Here is a 19654-nt window from a genome sequence, read left to right as displayed (position 1 = left end):
ACCACTAAAACTTGAAGTTGTAATGCTGAAATGCTGTTAATAACAAACACGTTTTTATAACGCAGAAGAGAATTATAAGAGTTATTTTTAATGTGAGCCCCAAAATATCTTGTAGGGGACTTTTTGGATGTTTATATATTTTACCTTTTTATTCTCAATACATGTACTCCTTGCTGTTGCTGGTAGCAAGAAATGCATCTAAATTTGTGATTAGCAGCGAGATATATGTGATAAATACAAGACAAGCATTAACTTGTATTTGCCTTCAGTTAACTTGTCCAAATGCAAGAAAGGTCCCTACTTTATGGGTATAAAGATTTTCAGTCATTTGCTGTAGGATATAAGGAAATTGCTATATGATGTTAATAAGTTTAAAGTGGTTACTAAGAAAATTTTTTACAGGAATCTTTTTACTCAATAAATGAATACTTCGAGTGGTCTGATAAATGAAATCAAATTGTATTTATGTTGCTGTTTGGGTCACATTTTTATATTAACTTACACACTTATTTTACATTTGTATATTATTTTGCAATTGTATGTGTATAATGTATCATATTAATGTATTACTGTATTACTGAATAGGGTGTAATGTCTTTATATTACTGTATTACCAACTGACAAGGCTGCTTGTTGTACGGCCACTATTGTATCTTATTTTATTGTATGTGGACATCTTCTATATCCTAGGTGATGATCACTGTTATGGATTACTAGAAGAAAAATAAAATGAATGAATGAATGAAAGTTTGAATTTTAGTTTAGTTTAATTAGTGATTGGGGCATGCAGTAGTGTAGTTGGTTGAGGCACTATGCTACAAGCCAGAAGGTCGCAGGTTCAAGTCCCAATGAGGTGGAATTTTTCAATTGACCTATTCCTTCCAGCCACACTATGGCCCTGGGTTCGACTCAGCCTCTAACAGAAATGAGTAACAGGAATCTTCATGAGGGTAAAGGGCGGTCAGTGTGTAAGGCTGACAAACTTACCGCCATCTGTGAACCGATTGTCTAGATAATGTGGGACCTTCAATGTCTCACAACCCTATGGGCCTCCATGGCCTGTTTCAGGAATAGCTTTACCTTTCCATTAGTGATTAGTGGGGGAGGTTTAATTTTATTCCATCTGGATCTTCCCCATTTTGGGTTACATACCCAAGGGGAAGTTTCTGTGTGTTCTCAATATTCATCTACAGATCATAAAACTTTTTCACTGGTCTCTAGATGTCACCTGCAGGTTCTTCAATTTTCTAAACTATCTAGTATAACAACAAAATTGACAGATAACAGGAGAATTACTTAAAAAGAAAACTTTGCATTTTTTACAATTTATGCTTGCAATTACTATGGCTATAGCTTGAGAGCATAGAGATGCACTTCTGGATGTATTTATTAATGTGATCATTTATTAAGTTACAGCTTGGATTATACTAAGTATTTTATGAATACAAAAAAACAGAAAAAATCTGACAGAAAATTTAAGCTGAGTGAGGTTTCAAATGGGTATAATCCACTTGTACCTTATTGTCACAGTTACCTCCAAAAATACTATATCTTCTTTATTCAAACAATGGACAATGGCAAGGAGATGCTCCAGTATCAAATGGATCCATTTATTTATGCCTAAAACAAAATTTATTTTCAATAGCCAACATTAAAGATGTACAAAAATTGCTTGGTGGAGCATACATTCATAATCACTGATTATCGCACAAGAGAGTTACAAGAAGAACAGACATATTTAGAAGCATACTGATTTATTGCTTACACAGAAATGGTCTAAATACTGTATAGCATGGTACTATATACTCTCTATGCAAAGCGGTAATTTTCAGTGGAATGCTAGCAGGTGTTTCAACCTGCAGTGTACAATACCATACAGCCCTTATCACACTTTATTGCTTCAAGCTGTATGACCTTGTACTTTTGTATTTATTTGTGTGTGTTTCAATTCATAAATTGTAAAGTGCATGATAGTGGCCTGGTACTTTATTAATAACAGTGGCTTGTGTATAAAAATTAACAGTGCTATGGCCTGACTAATTAAATCACATAAACTTTTTTGTGGCATCCTAAAACAATACTTTGTCTCAGCCTTGGTCTCTCTCGATTCCTTTTAAAAGTGCAATCATATTTTCCAGTCCAAAAAGGAACCCATGATCAGGACCTGAATAGACCACAGGATCATCCAGACCTTTGTGGGTTGAATGAGCAAAATCAATTATCCGAACATCAACAAGTGGCTCTGGCATCAGTAATGGAGAGGAAGGAACAGAAGCTTCATATGAAGGTGATGAGTTCAATTTGATGTCCTCATATGTGACAGTGCTGCTACTGCGGCGATGGTATAATCCTGAGGATTGTTTGTGTGGGTCCTCTGAAGCTGCTAAGAAGTCTAGTGACTGATCAAGCACCGCTGAAAGAGTTTCTGCGCTCGAACTTCGCCTGCTGAGCCGTCCTTCAATACAGTCATTTCTTAAAAAGTCTGTATTTTGATCATGGACTGCAGATATTTGGCTGTCCTCTAAATTTTTGGATCGTACCTTGTTGAAATCATAAACTGAAGCTGTGAAAGAGTAGAATGTTAATGCAAGTACAAATGTGTGCCATACACACATACACACAACTCTTGTGATGTAGTAACAGATTCAGCTGGCCTAGAAAATCTGTGTTATGGAACTTGAACATTCATAACTGTCAAACCTAAAAGCTGTCCTTTTGATATTTTCTGGTGTTCATTCAATATATATCACATTTTCAGAACCAATTTCTCTAACATCAAATTTAATATTATTTTCACAACTTCCAGGTCATCTCCTTTCAAGTTCTATAGAAAAATGTTGTACCAGTTCCTTTTTTCTCATGTCTGCTATCTACATGTTCTGACCACTTCATTGTTCTTGATTTGATCATCCTTACAGCTTACATGAAAACTACAAATTGTGAATCTTGTCACTGTATAATTTTTTGCGGTTTCCTCTTTGTTTCTGCTTGTTTGAATTTTAAACACCATGAATCTATGTAAGATTTGAGGTTTTCACGGCGGTGACTACGAAGAAAGCAGTCTTCTGGGATGTGGCACCATATAGATGTGGTGTTAACCGACGTTTTGGAGGAACGTATCATCTCCATCTTCAAGGTAGAAGGAAAAATAAGAAACTCAGCAAGTGAAGAGACAGTGAGAACAGATGCAAGCAGACTAATGTTGGAAATAAACTCAGCTAAATGAGAGCAGGGAAGGGAGGGGGGGACAAGTCTACATGGGAAATCAGTGGGGAAGGGAAGGGTCTGGGACAGGAGCAAGGNTGCAGGTATAGGATATTGTGTCAAGGGAGAAAGGCAAGGTTAATGGGAGGGCATTAACCCTTAAGCTTGGGGGAGGGGGTTGCTATGTGAGTCAGTCTTGGACTGTGTGGTCTTTTGGATCTGGCATCATGTCCAGGGGGGGGTTAGGGAACAGATGAGAGGCTTCTGAAATGTCGGTTAACACCACATCTACATGGTGCCACATCCCAGAAGACTGCTTTCTTCACCATGAATCTATGTTTATTTTTTGCAGACACCAAGTTTCATAACCCATTTAAAATGTTGATTAAGAGAAATCCTTCTAGTATTTCAATCTTCAGATTCTAGGGAAAAATTCTGATGCACACAGTAACCTGCATTTCATGAATTTAGTTTGTTGTCTCAGTTTCTTCACATTACTTTGCAGATTGTTTCTGATGTCTCAAAGCACTTTAACCGTGCCACATTTTTATAGAATTTATGATCAAATTATATATTATTAAACTTCTGGCCTATATCTTCTTACGGAACGTGAGATATTTACTGCATTTCCTGATGTATAAGACTGAGGGATCGTTTCTTCGAAAATTCACCAAAAATGACACTCATGTGATTTAGTAAGAATATTTAATTTCTCCTTCCTAAATCATCATGCATCTTACACACCGGGAAATACGACATTTCATTATTGCACATGTTCTTACGGGTCTATATTACAGTTGGGATTCTGTTAACTACGAGGTATTAGATGTCTCAAAAGAACATAAAGACTAGTTAGTTAGTTATTGGAGAGGGTGGGTTAACCCATGCACCGCGACCAGTTTGATCTATTGTGCTTCCCTCTATGACATTCTACCAGTCTCTATACCCTACCGATATTGGTGCATACCATCAATCCCGACCGAGCCAGTGAGTTCTCTACTGGCTTAGCGGTATCTATAATGCTTCCCCCATCTATCAGAGGCATTAGAGACTACTGTTGGGCGGGAAACGTCCTTGAATTTGGCTCAGTGACCTCCTTTGGAGATATGAGGTTCTTTTACGTGCCGTAAAGCTACGACACGGGACACACGGCTTAAAGTCCCTTCCGGAGGACTTGGTCCCTGAATTTTTCCGCCCTTAAAAATTCGACGACCTCCGCTGGGTTTGAACCCGCGTACCACAAGTCATGAGGTGGGAACGTTACCTCTAGACTACAGAGGCCGCTAACATAAAGACTAAGTTATAAATGTGCATGTATCTTGCGTTGCATCAGACCTGTCCCTTGTGTCATCACTTACCCAAGGTGTCACTGTGACAGTCATCTCCCTCATAAAGAAGAAGCAGTGAAGTGGTGTAGAAACGTACAGCATCCTGTCGTCCCAGAACACACACAAGCTCCTCTAGACGTCGTATAAGTGGAGGCAGGACATCTGACCTGAGCCTTGTCCCGTTGTGCAAAAACTGACGCAAAGCTTGTTGAAATCCTCCTACTGATAGGCTGCGTCCGTAGAATTTATTGCGACACAGGAAGTGTTTTGTGGTAACTTGATACACCTATTAGAACATGGGCAGAGTCGGTTTTGCCATGGTGTATTTAACAGTGCTATTTGAAATGGGAGTTTTGGTTTGAATTACAAACATTTAATAAAATAGTCACAGCCAAATGTAAGGTACTTACAGCATAAACTCAGAGATTGCAGAATATCACTGAAAACCTCAGTCAAAAAATCTGATTTCAAAGTCGAAATTTCAGCCAGAGACCTCTTGAATATGAGGTAGCTATACTAACAACTACACTATAATACAGTATGCGCCAAAATATTCAGTACTGAAATGAAAAGACGTCCTATTGATACCACTGTCTATTCATGTGAAGGCCCCTTGCATGACAGAACCTTCTGAAATCCTGAAGAAATGGTCTGATCACCATGTCCCTGTAGAATTCTTGGGTGACAGTAAGAGTATTGCCTTCCTCATCCTCAATGACATAGGGTCCTAATATACAGTGTGCTGAGACGGCACACCATATCATCACACGCATACTATGTAGCGGTTTCTGGACGATAACATCTGGCCGCTCATATCCAAGGAAGCGAGTTGACTTTTTCCTCCATCGAGAGACCCATTTCCAGCAACAACTGCACAACACAACTTCCTTTTCACTATTGGGAACACGTGCAGTTGGAGCTATGCCCTGTCACAAAATGCACATGTGCTTTCGAGACGTGCAAGTTTCCATACTGCATTTTTGGCACATACTGTATTTGATGTGGCCTATTTGAGATAATTATTAACATCTGAGACAAGAACAGGAACTCAGGAGGTCTTGGTTTGATTCAATTTAGCTATCCTTTGTTTTGCATCATTTTATTTAGTCCCTGTAGGCATATTCTGGGACAGTACTTTCAAATAGGCTGCTGCTTCTTCCTTCCACAATCATTTGACTCCATATAATCTACACAACTGAGGAAATATTGTAACAAACTGCATGAAGTGAACAGCACTGCATATTCTGAAGGCATATGTAACAAAATGAGGCATTTTTAGTACATAAGATCTAAAAGTTTGTGACGTTGATACATTAGTATAAATATTATGATTTTGAATGCTATCCATCGTCTTGTCTTTATCTAAAACCCATCCTGTTTATTTTTCAAAACACAGTGCTTCGGAGACTGGACTCTGTCTCTGTCTTCATGTAAAACCTACTCAGTTGGACTCAATCAATTGAGCTAGTCCTTATTTACAGCTCTATCAACTGGGCCCAAGTGAGTAGGTGTTACCTGAAGATGGAGAGAGAATCTAGTCTCTGAAACGTTGTGTTTTGAAAAATAAACAGGATGGTTTCCGGGTAAAGACAAGACAATGGATAATGTCCCAAGACATAATATTTGTATATTTTTAGTATTTCCTGCAAGAGTAACTTACTTTCTGCAGTTATAAAATTGTATGTACTAAATCAGAAGCGACAGTGATACTGTGATACATCAGTTAACATGAGCTTGTGAAAGCAGTTTCCAGTGACAGATTCATTAACTTTTGACAGTTTGAACAACAACAACAACAACAACAACAAAAAGTTTGGAACCTGCATTCCTCCAATGCGGACACCCAGTTTACCAGATGTGGTGCTCACAACTTTGAACATCTTACTCTGCTTCTTGGGAAGACTCGCTGAATCGCCATATTGACGAGTTCCCATTTTCAGATCAAGAATGCATGGGAATGTAAATTTCCATGCGAGGTTTTCTAGCAGAATGAAATCTGTACCCACAGTTAAGGTATTCATTAATTCTCGAAAACATGATTTACTGGGTTTGGCTCTCTCAAAACTAAATGTCAGTACAACCTAGACAATCATGCTCTTCAATCTTCATGATAAGTAAAGTAAAGCTATCCGTGTAACAGGCCATGAAGGCCCATAGGGTTGTGAGATGTCAAGGTTCCCACACTATCTAGACAATCGGCTCAAAGGTTGTCAGCCTTACATGCCTGCCGAGCTTTACTCCCGAGGAAAATTATTTAATTATTTCCTGGTACTCATTTCTGTTAGAGGCTGAGTAAACCCTAGGGCCTAGTGCAGCTGGTATGATTAGGTCAATTGAAAAAAACCCCAATGACCTCATCGAGACTTGAACCCGCAACCTTCCGGCTACCACGTGCCCCCCAATCTTCATGATTCACATTGTAAATTTTTATAGTAAGACCAACAGATTCTCTGTGACAGTTGTTTACAACCTGTTGATCATGAGAATGCTCTGCACAGGCCACAGATTGGAAGTACGTAATTACAGTTAATTGTCTCTGTAAAATCATTTATATGAAAATTTACTTCTCTTTAAAGCAAAATTTCTGTACTACAAAGGTTTATAATTGCTGAGATAAGTGGCTTATAGAGCTGATGTTTTTAAATTTAAAAAACTAAAATTTGTATTTAATGCTTTCATTTTATTGTGGCAAAGTTGAAAGTTCATTCTCTTACTGTGTCAACATTCTCAATTTTAGAACACTTACAAGAATGAATCATTACAACTGTAACCATCTCTCCAGATATGAGCATTGATTGATGAGTTGAGTACGGGCAGAAACTGAATGAACTGAAGTTCAAGAAATTGATCTGTAAACTTTGGTATTTTAAATTTAAGAAAATCACCTTCATAACTCAGTTACTGCATGAAACATAACCCCTTTAAATATAGGTATTATTTTTGTACCACAAAGCCTGGCACATTATATTCTGCATGCATCTGACATATAGTGGCAGAAATATGAATTTTATATTATTTTTATTCTTATCTAAGATAATAACAAAAGAGGCAAATGTGCAGGACAATGCATTAACATAAAGTTTCTTGCTGCTGAGGAAGTTTCAAGGTGTTCAAATGCTGTACACATTTCTGGAAAAGTTAAAAACTCCTTTCTTTATGATACTGTAAATGACACACAATTCATTCTTCTAACATGCAAAACATCTGCTGTGTTTAGAGTTGAATCCTGCAATAAAGGTTTTCAGAACATGAACTGGAAAGAGCTTTAATATCCTCCTCATAGTCCTGACTTAGCTCACAGCAATTTCTCTGTGTTCCACTGAAGGTCAGAAATTTGAATACAGTGCATGTGGTCAGCAACGTGTCCATTTTTATTGAGGGTGCTTTCAGAAACTTGTATGAAACAGGATTTATGAAGTTTGTATAATGACAGGAAATCTGTACACAACTGGAGGAAGAGACAGATGTTCCAACACTCTTTCTACATATTTATGAAGTACAATATAAAATAATTTCTTGGAATTTGTTTGTTCCCCATTTATTATCTTTTATTGCATCAGATATTTCAGAAAGTACTTTAAGTACTGTATTTTTATTATATTGCTAGTCTAGCTTGGTTCTAAATTTTAATGAAAGGATACTCAGTTCAGAATTGCTGGCATGTACTCTAGCCATAAGTTCCTGCAATTGTGTTCGATGGCACTTAAGAACCCATGGATTGAGTGCAGTCTCCTTTTTTATTCCTGTATTCCCAGAAGTCCCTGCTTCAGGTTGGTCCTCATGAAACAGTCCTTCGACACTGTTGTCAACTTCAATACTACCAGAGCGATGCATACGAATCCTACTGCTGTGGATTAGAACAGGTCTGTGGCTACAGAGAGTCTTCTTCAAGTCATCATTCAGGTAACACAATATGTCTGCAAACACTTACCAGGAATGCTGCCTTACAGATTTCACACTATTACAGTTTCATGTTCATAGATGGGGTAATGGTAGGACCTGCAAGTTCCACTTCAAGTGTTCCTGTGAGCAGACATTCTCGGTAAGTGTCCACAGCAATCATTGAATTAAGTGAAATACAGTAAATTTGATAATATAATAGCAATCCTACATTGCACACACCTTTTGTCATTGGACTGTATTGGTTTGTACTGTTCAGGGGGTGTGGCAATGAGAGTGACATATCCTTCTTCTTGTACGATATGAACTTTAACAACACCATAAAATTTCGGGGTAAATTTCCGCACAGAGTCAGGCAGGGTCTCATAAAACTGGAGTTCTCTAGGTACAAGTGGTTTGCATACAGTTGCTTGGTCCAAACACAGCATTGATGAATGTCCTCCAACTTGATGTATAAAGGGCTCCAACTGTAACACATTTCAGGTATGACAACATTCCACTCACATGGACATCTTTATCTTTGATATCATTAAAAAATGATTCATGACTTATATGACAGTTGCTAATGCTCTGACAACAAGAATGTTACTTACATGAATGTAATTGTTTTCTGACGAGGATTCCATCAGCTATGATACCATATATACGGGAATACGTATCCCCCGATCACTCAAAAATCGAAGGAGTTCAAATTTTGCTGGGCTCTTAAGAGGACTGTAGTCAAATAGCACTTAGTGGAAGGTGCAAAAATCGATAGCAAGTTCATTGATGAAACTGTGTCCCACTTTAAAAACTAGTAACATAGAAACATATTTAAAATACTATTTATTTTTTTTTAATATCATTAGATTCAACTCGTCCTACAAACTGTATGCAGTTACAAATATTGTTTAAGAGCATTACTACTGTCTGGTAAATTCACCAATATGAAAGTTATTGAAACGACGTCTGCTGGTATACGTAATCCAATGCATGTGCTCTACTGATCTATAATACGTTAAATAAAATGTTGTTATTCTGTGCTCTGTAATAAATTATTTCAGATTAATTCAAATATAAAGTACATTTAGCAGTATCGTTATAATGCGAGCTGTGCTAGCCATATAACTTTGAAATGATGACGATATTTAACTTGACTATCAAACCTTTTTTCGACGACAGCCTGGCCAGCTGATCGACTGATCATTTCATTCACAATCAGCGAGCAGCCAACATGGACGCTAGTATGCACGTATCTTCGTAGTCTTTGGATAAAGGGTACTGATTTCAGTGCTCGTTCTTGTGACTGATAATTGTTGTAGCATTTGGCAGTCTGTGATTAACGAATGAATTTACGTAAATGGCGTTAAGTTTGCAAACCACACTAAAGTAAGTCATATTATGGCGGGCGACAAGGTGCTACAACGGTGAGAATTTAGCGGATAATATTAATATTTTTTGTGGAAATCAGATTTGTTCAGTTTCGTATTTGTGTCGCGTTTGGAATAACCGGAATTTTGATCATCATGGTGAAAGAGAAGCCAAACTCAACCCGAATATATGACGAAGAAGGCTTTAGAAGACGGGCAGCTTGTATCTGTGTAAAAAGTGAACTGGAGAAAGAGGTACGTGAAATGAGATAACCAATTATTATAGTTCTGATTCTTAATGGTATTATAGATTAACCCTTTGCATCGGCCATGCTAATTTGCTGTGGGTAAATTAAAAAAAAAAGAAAGGGGTACTACCGATAGTTGCAGGAAGGCAGCTTGTTTGTTTGCTTCAGAACACGCGTGTAACGCATGCTGTAAGCTCCGTGTTTGTACCGGTTCACCGAGCACACCGAGTGCATTTTAGATTGTCTTTTTCAGTGAATATGCGTCTGACGGATTCAAAAGCATGTTTTTCAAGTGACAGTTGTGATATTGCTGTTTTGATTACAAACAAGGGGCGGGGTCCGAGGGCATATTGACCTACCGTGTTTTATTATCAGTAGTTACAAATTTTCGTATGGTTCACGCGGTAAATCATAAAGTAAACGCGTGACAGATACGAACATCGCTATGAACTGTATTGTAATATTGGTTAGGATATAAAGGAGCGTTCATTTGTTTGTATGATATTGTTATTCTTAAAGATACTGACAAACTCTAAACATATATCATCCCCTGGCAGGAACAGTAGAAAAATTGATTGTTCGAGGATGTTTTCAATTGTAAATATGGGCAGCTCGTGGTTTTGTAATATAAATATGAGAGGAATGTTAAATGTTTTGATAATATAAATGTTGGAGGTGTATATTAAATTCATGTAACTTAAAACTTTATCGTATATATGGTGTTAAAACATAGTTCAAGGGGTTGCTGTTGGAGGAGATTTTATAATTTTATACACTGTTACATTTTTTTAACATTTATCTTGTATTATGACACCCACGAGTAATACGTGAATGAAAGTGTAATTAACAGCATGCTTTATATATGTTGTACATATTCTATGTTGAACAGGTGTTCACACCTGCATGATATGACTGGCGAAACATGTAGTTTGTTTATAATTAGTATAGTATTTTGAATAATATTGGAGGGTAAAACTGTGACATTTTAATAATAAATGTGGCGCTAATTTCTTGTGCGAGACTGCAGTCTCTCCTTTTTGCTAAGAATTCATTCATTTACATTCCGTGGATCCTTACATGGCCAGAAGACCAGGGGATTTAGAAATAGTCAAAGACAGCAGGACAAGTCCCATCAATTATTTAAATAAAAATTAATTATACTTAATCCATAACAATTACACATATTATCCAAAACAGATCACAATGAGTAAATCATTCAAACAGTTAAAAAATATATAAGTAAAAGCATGTAACATAACTAATATGACACAAGAGGACAATAATGAAACATAAAAATATACTACTAGGCATCCAGTGTATAACAGACCAAGATCATTAACTAATATTGAAGTTAAAATATTCCTCCAGTGAGTAAAATGAATTTAAGAGTAGAAATCTTTTTAAAGCCAATCAAATTTGTTTCATATCGTAAGCTAAGTTCTTTATGCTAGAAAGAAGATTATTAACAACTTTTTTTTTTAATTGTTTCATTTTTGGTCCGTTACACTATCAATCACAAATTGTCAATGAAAAATCTGTCGAGTGTAACAATGTTTTTAGGTCACTTATTTATCTCACTTGCCTTACATGTTTCGGTTCAAGAGAAACCATCATCAGAGGCACGTATTACAAACACATGAAAACACTGGCGTTGTTTNTCCCATCATCGGGACGAATCAACAAGAAGGAGCCGAACATTTTACTTTAAATGTTTTAAACTTTTAAATATTTTAACATTGACGGCTCAATTTGAGGGCAATTTTCAGATGGAATGCAAGAGTTGTACGTGCATTCAATGTTACTAGAAAGTGTTGTGCTTTTACACTTCGACATCTGTAACAGCGTCCACGCAGCTTACATACTGTGCACATAAAACAACTCCAGTGTTTTCATGTGTTTGTAATACGTGCCTCTGATGATGGTTTCTCTTGAACCGAAACATGTAAGGCAAGTGAGATAAATAAGTGACCTAAAAACATTGTTACACTCGACAGATTTTTCATTGACAATTTGTGATTAAAAACTTTGATTCCATAATGGTATGTTCCTTTTTTAAATAGTGTTAAATTACATATTGGATAATGGAAATTGTTATTGTGTCTTATATTAATGCTATGAATCTCAGTCAGATTTAAATTATTCTCTGTTTAACCATAAATAGTAAGGGAGAATATATGTACTGTGATCAAAGGGATTATTCAGGGATTTACTGGCCATGCTATAGTGCCATTTTTCTAATTGTGAAAGTTGTTTTGTCTTAAATCGTAATTTATTTTACCCTCATTATACAGCTTTGAATGTTTGAAATAGTGCATTAGTATGATATTTTGCTTATTAAAATGTATCCAGTTAAATTTGATTACTGAGGCAGGTTCATTGAACCTCTGACTTGCTAAAAGTTTTGTTTGCAGTTAGATATGCATTCAGCAGCAGTTCAGTTCTTAAGCATCAGAGGCTTGGGAACTTGTTTAAACATATAATAAATATAAAAACATTTCCATATATGAGATTAAGAATTTGTCTTAACTTATATAATTTAACTGTTGATGTTAATAGTTAGTTTGAAGACTTAACCTGGTTGAGATATTTGTGGTTTTCCTCGGTCTCTGCAGGCAAGTACTGCAGTAATCCTTCAAATGAAGCCATGAGTGTAACCTTCATTCTTTCAAAATTTGTATTCATGATCAGTGGTATACAAAATATGTAGTTAAGAAAGTGTAAGGTAATTTGAGAATAAATCAATTTTGTAACTGTAATATGTCAAGTCCAAATGTTATAGCAATTTTGCTCTGCTCTTTACAAGTTCTTGAAAAACAAATAATGTGTCATACATAGAGGACATGAAACAACAGTTCATACGCATCATGCCACATGCCATTTGGTCACCAGACAATGTTTACAGCTGTTGGGTGCAGTATTAACTTAGCTGTTTCAATATTGTCATGTGATACAGCTGGTGCAGGAGGCTAATTAACGTCAGTCCAACATACATATGTTATGTATTATATTGAGGTCATAATCTTTCAGAGTGATGCAGTTAGTAATATTGAACTTGTAGATCAGATGTCACGCCAAGGAATTCTGGTATTCCATGGAATACATTTCTGACCCAGACTAAAAATGAAGTTCTGTTTAAATTTGGAAGCTGTCATTCTTTATTCAGTTACCTCTCCATTTATTTTTGAAGGTTTTAATTTTGAGTTGACATTGAAATATATTTTAGCGAGAACCTCGAATGTTGCATGGGGCCTCATTATTTTCAAAGATGTGTAATTTTGAAGTAACGTACTCACAATTGACCATTCTCATGGATGGTTGTACCCAGTGCAACTGTTTTAATTAACTTTTCCTGTTAGTTGGTTTTGATCACAGATTTTGAAATGGAAAGAGAGATTGTATACCCCTCTCCCTTCAGTTGGGTGTAAGTAGGTGATGTGGATTTTATGCAGTCACCAACTGGAGAAATTTGTATTACGCTGATCAGAGTTTCCAAATTTGAATAGAATTTGGGAATTCTGAATGGGAGTTTGGCATCGCAGAGGTCATTACGTCTCCTGGGTACAGAAAAAGAGGAGAGTTGGCATCTGAAATGTAAACAGCGAGGCTCAGTTCCTGTGTCAGGCTGCTTCAACTCTGCGGATACTATTCTGTCATGAATTCCTTTTTACATTGTGGAAATATGACGTTCATAAAGTATAGTGATTCAAGATTTGCGGTACTGGAGGCGGTGACTATTAAGATTGCAGTCTTCTGGGATGTGAGGCAATGTAGTATGGCAGATATGCTGACTGCTATGCTACACAGCATGACATCTCAGTAGATTATAATGTTTATAATGATTTGGTAAAGCTGGAAACCATACTTGTCTGTAATTAATTAAATAGTTTACTAATTTATTCTTTTTGCCTGAATTAAAGGCTGCCCATAAAGTAACTCTGGAGACAATTCTCTGTGCTCCTGATTAAGCTTGGTTTCATTACAGGTGTAGTTTATCAGAGACTAATTAGCAGTTGTCTCCTATTTATTTCCTTACTTACAGATTTATTTCTATTAATATATCAGAGGAAGTAGGACAGTTTTCCAATAGTTTAGTGCCATATGAGCAGCCAGGATGGTGCAGTAAATATAGCAACTGGCTGTGGGCTACATGACTGAGGGATCAGAGTTTGAGTCCCGGTAGGGTCAAGGATTTTCTCTTCACCACTTCTTCCAGACCAGCTCTGGGGCCCATCCAGCCTCCTATCCAGTGGGTACCAGGGGCTCTTTCCCTGGGGGTGTGAAGCTGACCATTCACCTCCAGCTAGTACCAAGGTGAAGAAAATGTGGTTCTATACATCCACTCCCCCATATGCCTTCATGGCATAGTGCTTATTTAGTTAAGTGCCATATGAAAACCATTATGTTTGTGCATTTTTTGTTCTCATGTGGGGTTCTGTCAGTACTTTTGTGGTCAGAGGAGTTCTGGAAAGATTCTGTGGCCACCAGTAACATTTGTGGCAAGCAAACTGTATAACTTTCAGTAAGCATGCAAGACCTCCCATAAACTAAGTGTACTCAAAGCTAAAACTCTTCATGGTAACTGCTGTGAGAACCTCAAATACTACACAAGTATAGTAAACCCAGAAGGTTCAACACTAATACAAAAGCTCATTATTGGACAACAGTCTTGTGCCAATACCATCAGCCCTGAATCCTTGCATCTTATTTCCCTAAGATCCAGCGTAATGTTAACTGCCTATCTCCTTTTCAGTCTTCCAAGTAATTTCCTGCCAGAATTCTTTAAACCTTCATCTCCCATATTCTGATATCCAGCCATCTTAGCCTCTTAGATTTCACTACATAACAACACCAAGTGATGTGTACAAATCATGAAACTGTGTGTTATGTAATATCTTCAGTTGCTCATTTTTTTTGAGGTGGGGTGACTGAGTCCACTTTGTACATCAGCCATGAATTGGCTTATTGTACCAATCCCGGATGATAGATGATGAGCATGGAGCAGTTGGTGGAATGACAATTGGCAGGGGACACCGAAGTACTCAGAGAAAACCTGCCCCAGTGCCACTTTATCCACAATAAATCCCATATCACCTGACCTGGACTTGAACCCGGGCTCTTGTGGTGGGAAGCCGGCGACTAACCGCCTGAGCTATGGCATGGCCTAGTTACTTATGCAGTCTAGCAGCCTCCATAGTCTAGGGGTAACATTCCCACCTCGTGACTCAAGGTACGCGGGTTCAAACCCAGCGGAGGTCGTGGAATTTTTAAATGCGGAAAAATTCAGGGAACAAGTCCTCCGGGAGGGACTTTAAGCCGTGGGTCCCATGTCATAGCTTTACGGCACGTAAAAGAACCTCATGTCCCAAGGGGACCACTGAGCCAAATTCAGGAAATTTCCCGCCCAACAGTAGTCTCTAACGCCTCTGGTATATGGGGGAAGCATCGAGATACCGCTGAGCCAGTAGAGGCCGAACTTGCTGGCTGAGTCGGGACTGATGGTACGCACCAGTACCGATAGGGAATAGAGACTGGTAGAATATCATAGGGGGACACACAATGGACCAACAGTTGGTCTAAGTGCATGGGTAAACCCACCCTCTCCAATACAATACAATACTTATGCAGTCTTCTGAGATCAGATGCTTCTCTTAGAACCTTGTTTTTTGCCATTTGTACTTCATGTTTCTGTATCAAAGTAAGTGACCGTGTTTCACATCCTTACGAAAAGTTGGCAAATTTTGTTTTATATAAAATTATCTGTGTTCTGTGAACTAATTCATACGGACCAAATTCCCAGGGGCACCAACAGCCTTTTAGTGTTTTGTAGTTAACATTTGAATGCTGGAATAGTAACTAGAGGCAAAGAAGAAGTGTCTGTGTTCAGTTCATTAGCACACCATGCCAGCTTCTTAGATCATGCAGACTCAGTGCAGAATATAAATCCGTCTCACCAGTTAAGGTGTTAATGTGAAGTTTTCAGAGAGTCTACAAGTACCAGCTTGACTATTAGCAGCAGATCCAATCACCTTTTAGAAGACATTGTCAACATACCATGGCATGCTGCGCAGAATGAACTGTTCTCCCTAACTCCCTAACTTAAGCTGGCCCACTTATGTACAGTATCTCTGCTATAAATTAAGCAAAGCTCTTTATTTGATTAAATCCATAAGAGACTCAGTAAACTTACCAGTGCTAAGAAGTATTTATTTTACTAAATTTGAATCTATACTGAAATCTGGTATTATGTCTTGTGAGGGAGTAAATAACAGTAATTAAGTCTTAAGTTGCAAAATAAAAAGGTCTAAGGCTCATCAAAGGCGTGGAAAACAGGGTGTTCTCTAGAAGTCTGTTTGCTGAATTTAAGATTTTAACAGTAACTTCGCTATATACATACAGTAGAACTTGGTTATAACGTCATCAAAGGGACCTAAAAATAGTGTCGTTATAAACGAATGTCGTTGTAACCGAAATGGGCACTTCCACAGTAGCCTTATGTTAGTCACGTAAAAATCTACCAAAAACCGAGTTAAAATTTTGCATTTTTTAGTGAAATACGTCGTGAAGTACAGACTAACGTAACATTAACGTGGAATTGCCCAAATGTGTAATATCAAAGACATATTACAGCGCTTTTCACTGACAATACACACCGCACTAATACTGTATATTAAAGGTAGGCCTACTCACCAAATTACAGTAGATTACATCAATTGTTGTGCCTTACTGTACCTAGATACGAGTACAGTAATCAGTTATCTTCATCTGTTTCCTGTTACTTGCCCAATACACACTTTCTAAATTACGTTCAATGTCCATATCAGAGAAATTCAGGAATGAAAATGACGTTACATACGAGGTTGATGCATTTGTGCATGTCGTACTAAGCAAGGTATAAAAACAGTTGCTTTATGAGGAATTAGTTCGTACCATTGAATATTTGACGCAATAGACAAGGTGTCGCAGAAACCGATGTTGCTATAACCAAGTTTTACTGTATATGAGATTTTATGCTTTTTAAAAAAGAACAAGATCTACACAACTCATTATTCTGACATTCACAAGTATAACACTAAAGGAAAACAGGATTTGTATGTACAAACATGCAACACTGTTCCTTGCTAAATAAGTGTAATTAACGTGTGAATTAAAATACATGCTTGCACCATGAATTAAAGAGAATAGAAAATTTTGAAGTTTTAAAAATAAATTAAAAAGTTATTTATTACAAAACTGTTTTTATTCTCTGTAGGAGTGTTTTAGTAAAAATGATGGATGGTGGTTTGGTGGCTCCAGTTTGATCTGATGTGGTGTGGTTGTATATATATGGTATAAGTGTATGCATTGCTTTATATTGGATAGCTGGAAGATGTCATCCTCGGTTGCTAGCTTCAGCAGGGGGACAAAAATCCTAAGATGATTGTATTGTTCTTAGTCTTGTGTATCATTTTGTACATTTTTAAGAGTTGTTGACTTGTAGTATTTTAGATGGTTTAAACTGACTTGCCCAGTTGTACTTGTGTAACAGTATATGGGTGTAAATAAATTATGAATTAAGTAGAAATGAGAAAAATTATTCCATGGAGCCAAGTCCTTCTTGAGAAGCCAACAGTTGCTCAACCGCTCAAGGAATTCTCAGAATTGGATGCAACTGGAAAGTTCATTATGGTGTTGACATGAGCCCGTCACTGGTCTCTTTTCCAAAATTGTTCAAACATTGAACCATTATTATCGCATGTTAACAGATCCCCGGGAATCATATTAATTAGACATCACCTTATAGCTTGGAGTAACGCCAAGCTCTTGCTTTGTATTCGGAGGTACTATGTTTGAATCTCAGTCGGGACACTGGCTATCCTGACTGAAGTTTTTAGTATGCCCCTCAAAACAAATGCTGGAACTGTATCATGATTATGCTATGGCCACTTCCTCCCAAATCTCTTTGAATCCACCATCCGTCTATCATACCGTTTGGCACTATATAGCCTAGCTACTGGCCACAAAGCCATCTTGTTCTTTCGTTGTTCGTCCTATTTTGCCTTGAGTGATTTCTAGTCTGCTGGCTCGTTATGGGAAGGGATTTTTGGATTTTCCAAGCAGTTGAAGTCCGGCCACATAACTACCTCTTGTGTCTGTAGCAATGTCACATTTTTCTCGCCAAAAATCCACACTCATTGCTGTGTAGTAGAAAATATGTGCTACATATTAGAATCGTAAGATGGGCCCAAAACGAAAGAGCGTAAGAAATAACTTTCGGACTTTGCCGTCCGACAAATAATTGCCAGCAGTTTGTTGTGGCAAAGTCAATAGTTTGAAGTATTAACATGAAGAGGAATATGAAACATGGGAGAACTGCAACACCAAAATGAAACAAAAACTTGTAAAACAGTGGGTGCGGAAATGTTTCGATAAATGTCAGGCACCTAACGTTACAGTTAACGAACCATTAGTATGCAGTCACTGTTGGCACAGAAATTTGAGATCTTAACACTATTTCTTAGTAAGCTGGCCGCATTTGAGTGGAATCATAAGTGGCCAACATATATTTCGGTGTACTAATTAATTATGTCACGGTAGCCGAGCGGTCTAATGCATGCACTGTCTTCGCTAACTCGGAAGCCGGGATCATGGGTTCGAATCCCACTCAGGGCCTGGATGTTTGGTGTTTATGTGTGTGTATGTGCGTTTTACTGTGTATGTGTACAGGTAGAGGCCTTGCGACGAGCTGGTCACCCGCCCAAGGACCTCTACTGAATGTTTAAGATGTAGCAAATCGAAGTGAAACGGAGAGTTTCATGGAGGTAGGCCAAGGTCAAAATTGGGGCTGTAGCGCCAAAAAGAAAAAAAAAAATGATAATCTGAAAAACTGTTGCAACAAGGGATGTTATTTCGTTTAATCAGCAGAGCAGAGATGATTTAAAGAAAGGAATATTTTATTATCATTGTGTATTATTATTATTTTGTTATTGGCCTCTGTGCTGTTAGTTTGCACGTAAATAAACACGAATTGAATTGAATTATTATTGCGTGTTATTAAAACAGGATTTACACCTTTTATCCAGACGAGTGCCTTATGAATTTTCCTCACCACCATCGCATGGAAGAAACGCAATTGCATTACAGCGCATTGCATGGAAACAGTCTGAAAATTTGATATCTTACGGTTGGCATCGTTTGAAGCTAGAGACCATAAGACTAACGGTCTTTCCTAAACGTCGGATATGCCATAGTTCATCATAATCTCAAATGATGCTGTTAAAACTATAGGGCAGAGGCAAAAAAAAACTGGCCTGCAGTCCGCAAACGAACTATACCGACCGAGCGACCGCCGCTTATCGGCGAAATTAATGCCAACTTTTGCGGATAGAGCGTGTCACGTGGTCAGCCCAACGGATCCCCAGGGCGGTTAATTTCGGGTTTCTAGACCGGAGCCGCTATTTCCTTGAAATAGCTCCTCAGTTATCCTCACGAGGCTGAGTGTACCCCGTTCCAGACCCACTACTTCTCAAAAAGTCTGGTAGCACCGGGAATCGAACCCGGGACCTCTGGATATGTAGGCAAGAACGCTGACCACTAGACTACAGAGGCAGGCAGAGATATCATCATTAAATAAACGAAGAATCGTATT

At 37.8% G+C, this 19654-nt stretch overlaps 2 protein-coding genes across 2 annotated transcripts in view; one reads left to right on the top strand and one right to left on the bottom strand.

Moving 5' to 3' along the window:
- Positions 1–1012: 1012 nt before the first annotated feature.
- On the bottom strand, positions 1013–9405 carry LOC111869096 (inositol hexakisphosphate kinase 1). The gene is made up of 6 exons (XM_023860314.2): positions 9026–9405; positions 8655–8899; positions 8174–8379; positions 6353–6528; positions 4563–4818; positions 1013–2563 (listed from the first exon to the last, which is right to left on the bottom strand). Exons 1-6 carry the CDS (start codon positions 9056–9058, stop codon positions 2088–2090), a joined length of 1392 nt encoding a protein of 463 aa, XP_023716082.1. The 5' UTR covers positions 9059–9405; the 3' UTR covers positions 1013–2087.
- Positions 9406–9605: 200 nt separating this feature from the next.
- Positions 9606–19654, top strand: part of LOC111869101 (diphosphoinositol polyphosphate phosphohydrolase 1) — a 62658-nt gene continuing 52609 nt past the window's right edge. The window contains exon 1 of the mRNA XM_023860325.2: positions 9606–10036. Within this exon, the coding sequence (XP_023716093.1) occupies positions 9938–10036 (99 nt within the window). The 5' untranslated portion in view covers positions 9606–9937. The remainder of the gene's footprint in view (positions 10037–19654) is intronic.

This window comes from Cryptotermes secundus, unplaced genomic scaffold, assembly GCF_002891405.2.
Source record: "Cryptotermes secundus unplaced genomic scaffold, Csec_1.0 scaffold546, whole genome shotgun sequence".
NCBI classification, from domain to species: Eukaryota; Metazoa; Arthropoda; class Insecta; order Blattodea; family Kalotermitidae; genus Cryptotermes; species Cryptotermes secundus.
This window is presented reverse-complemented; position numbering and strand designations above follow the sequence as displayed.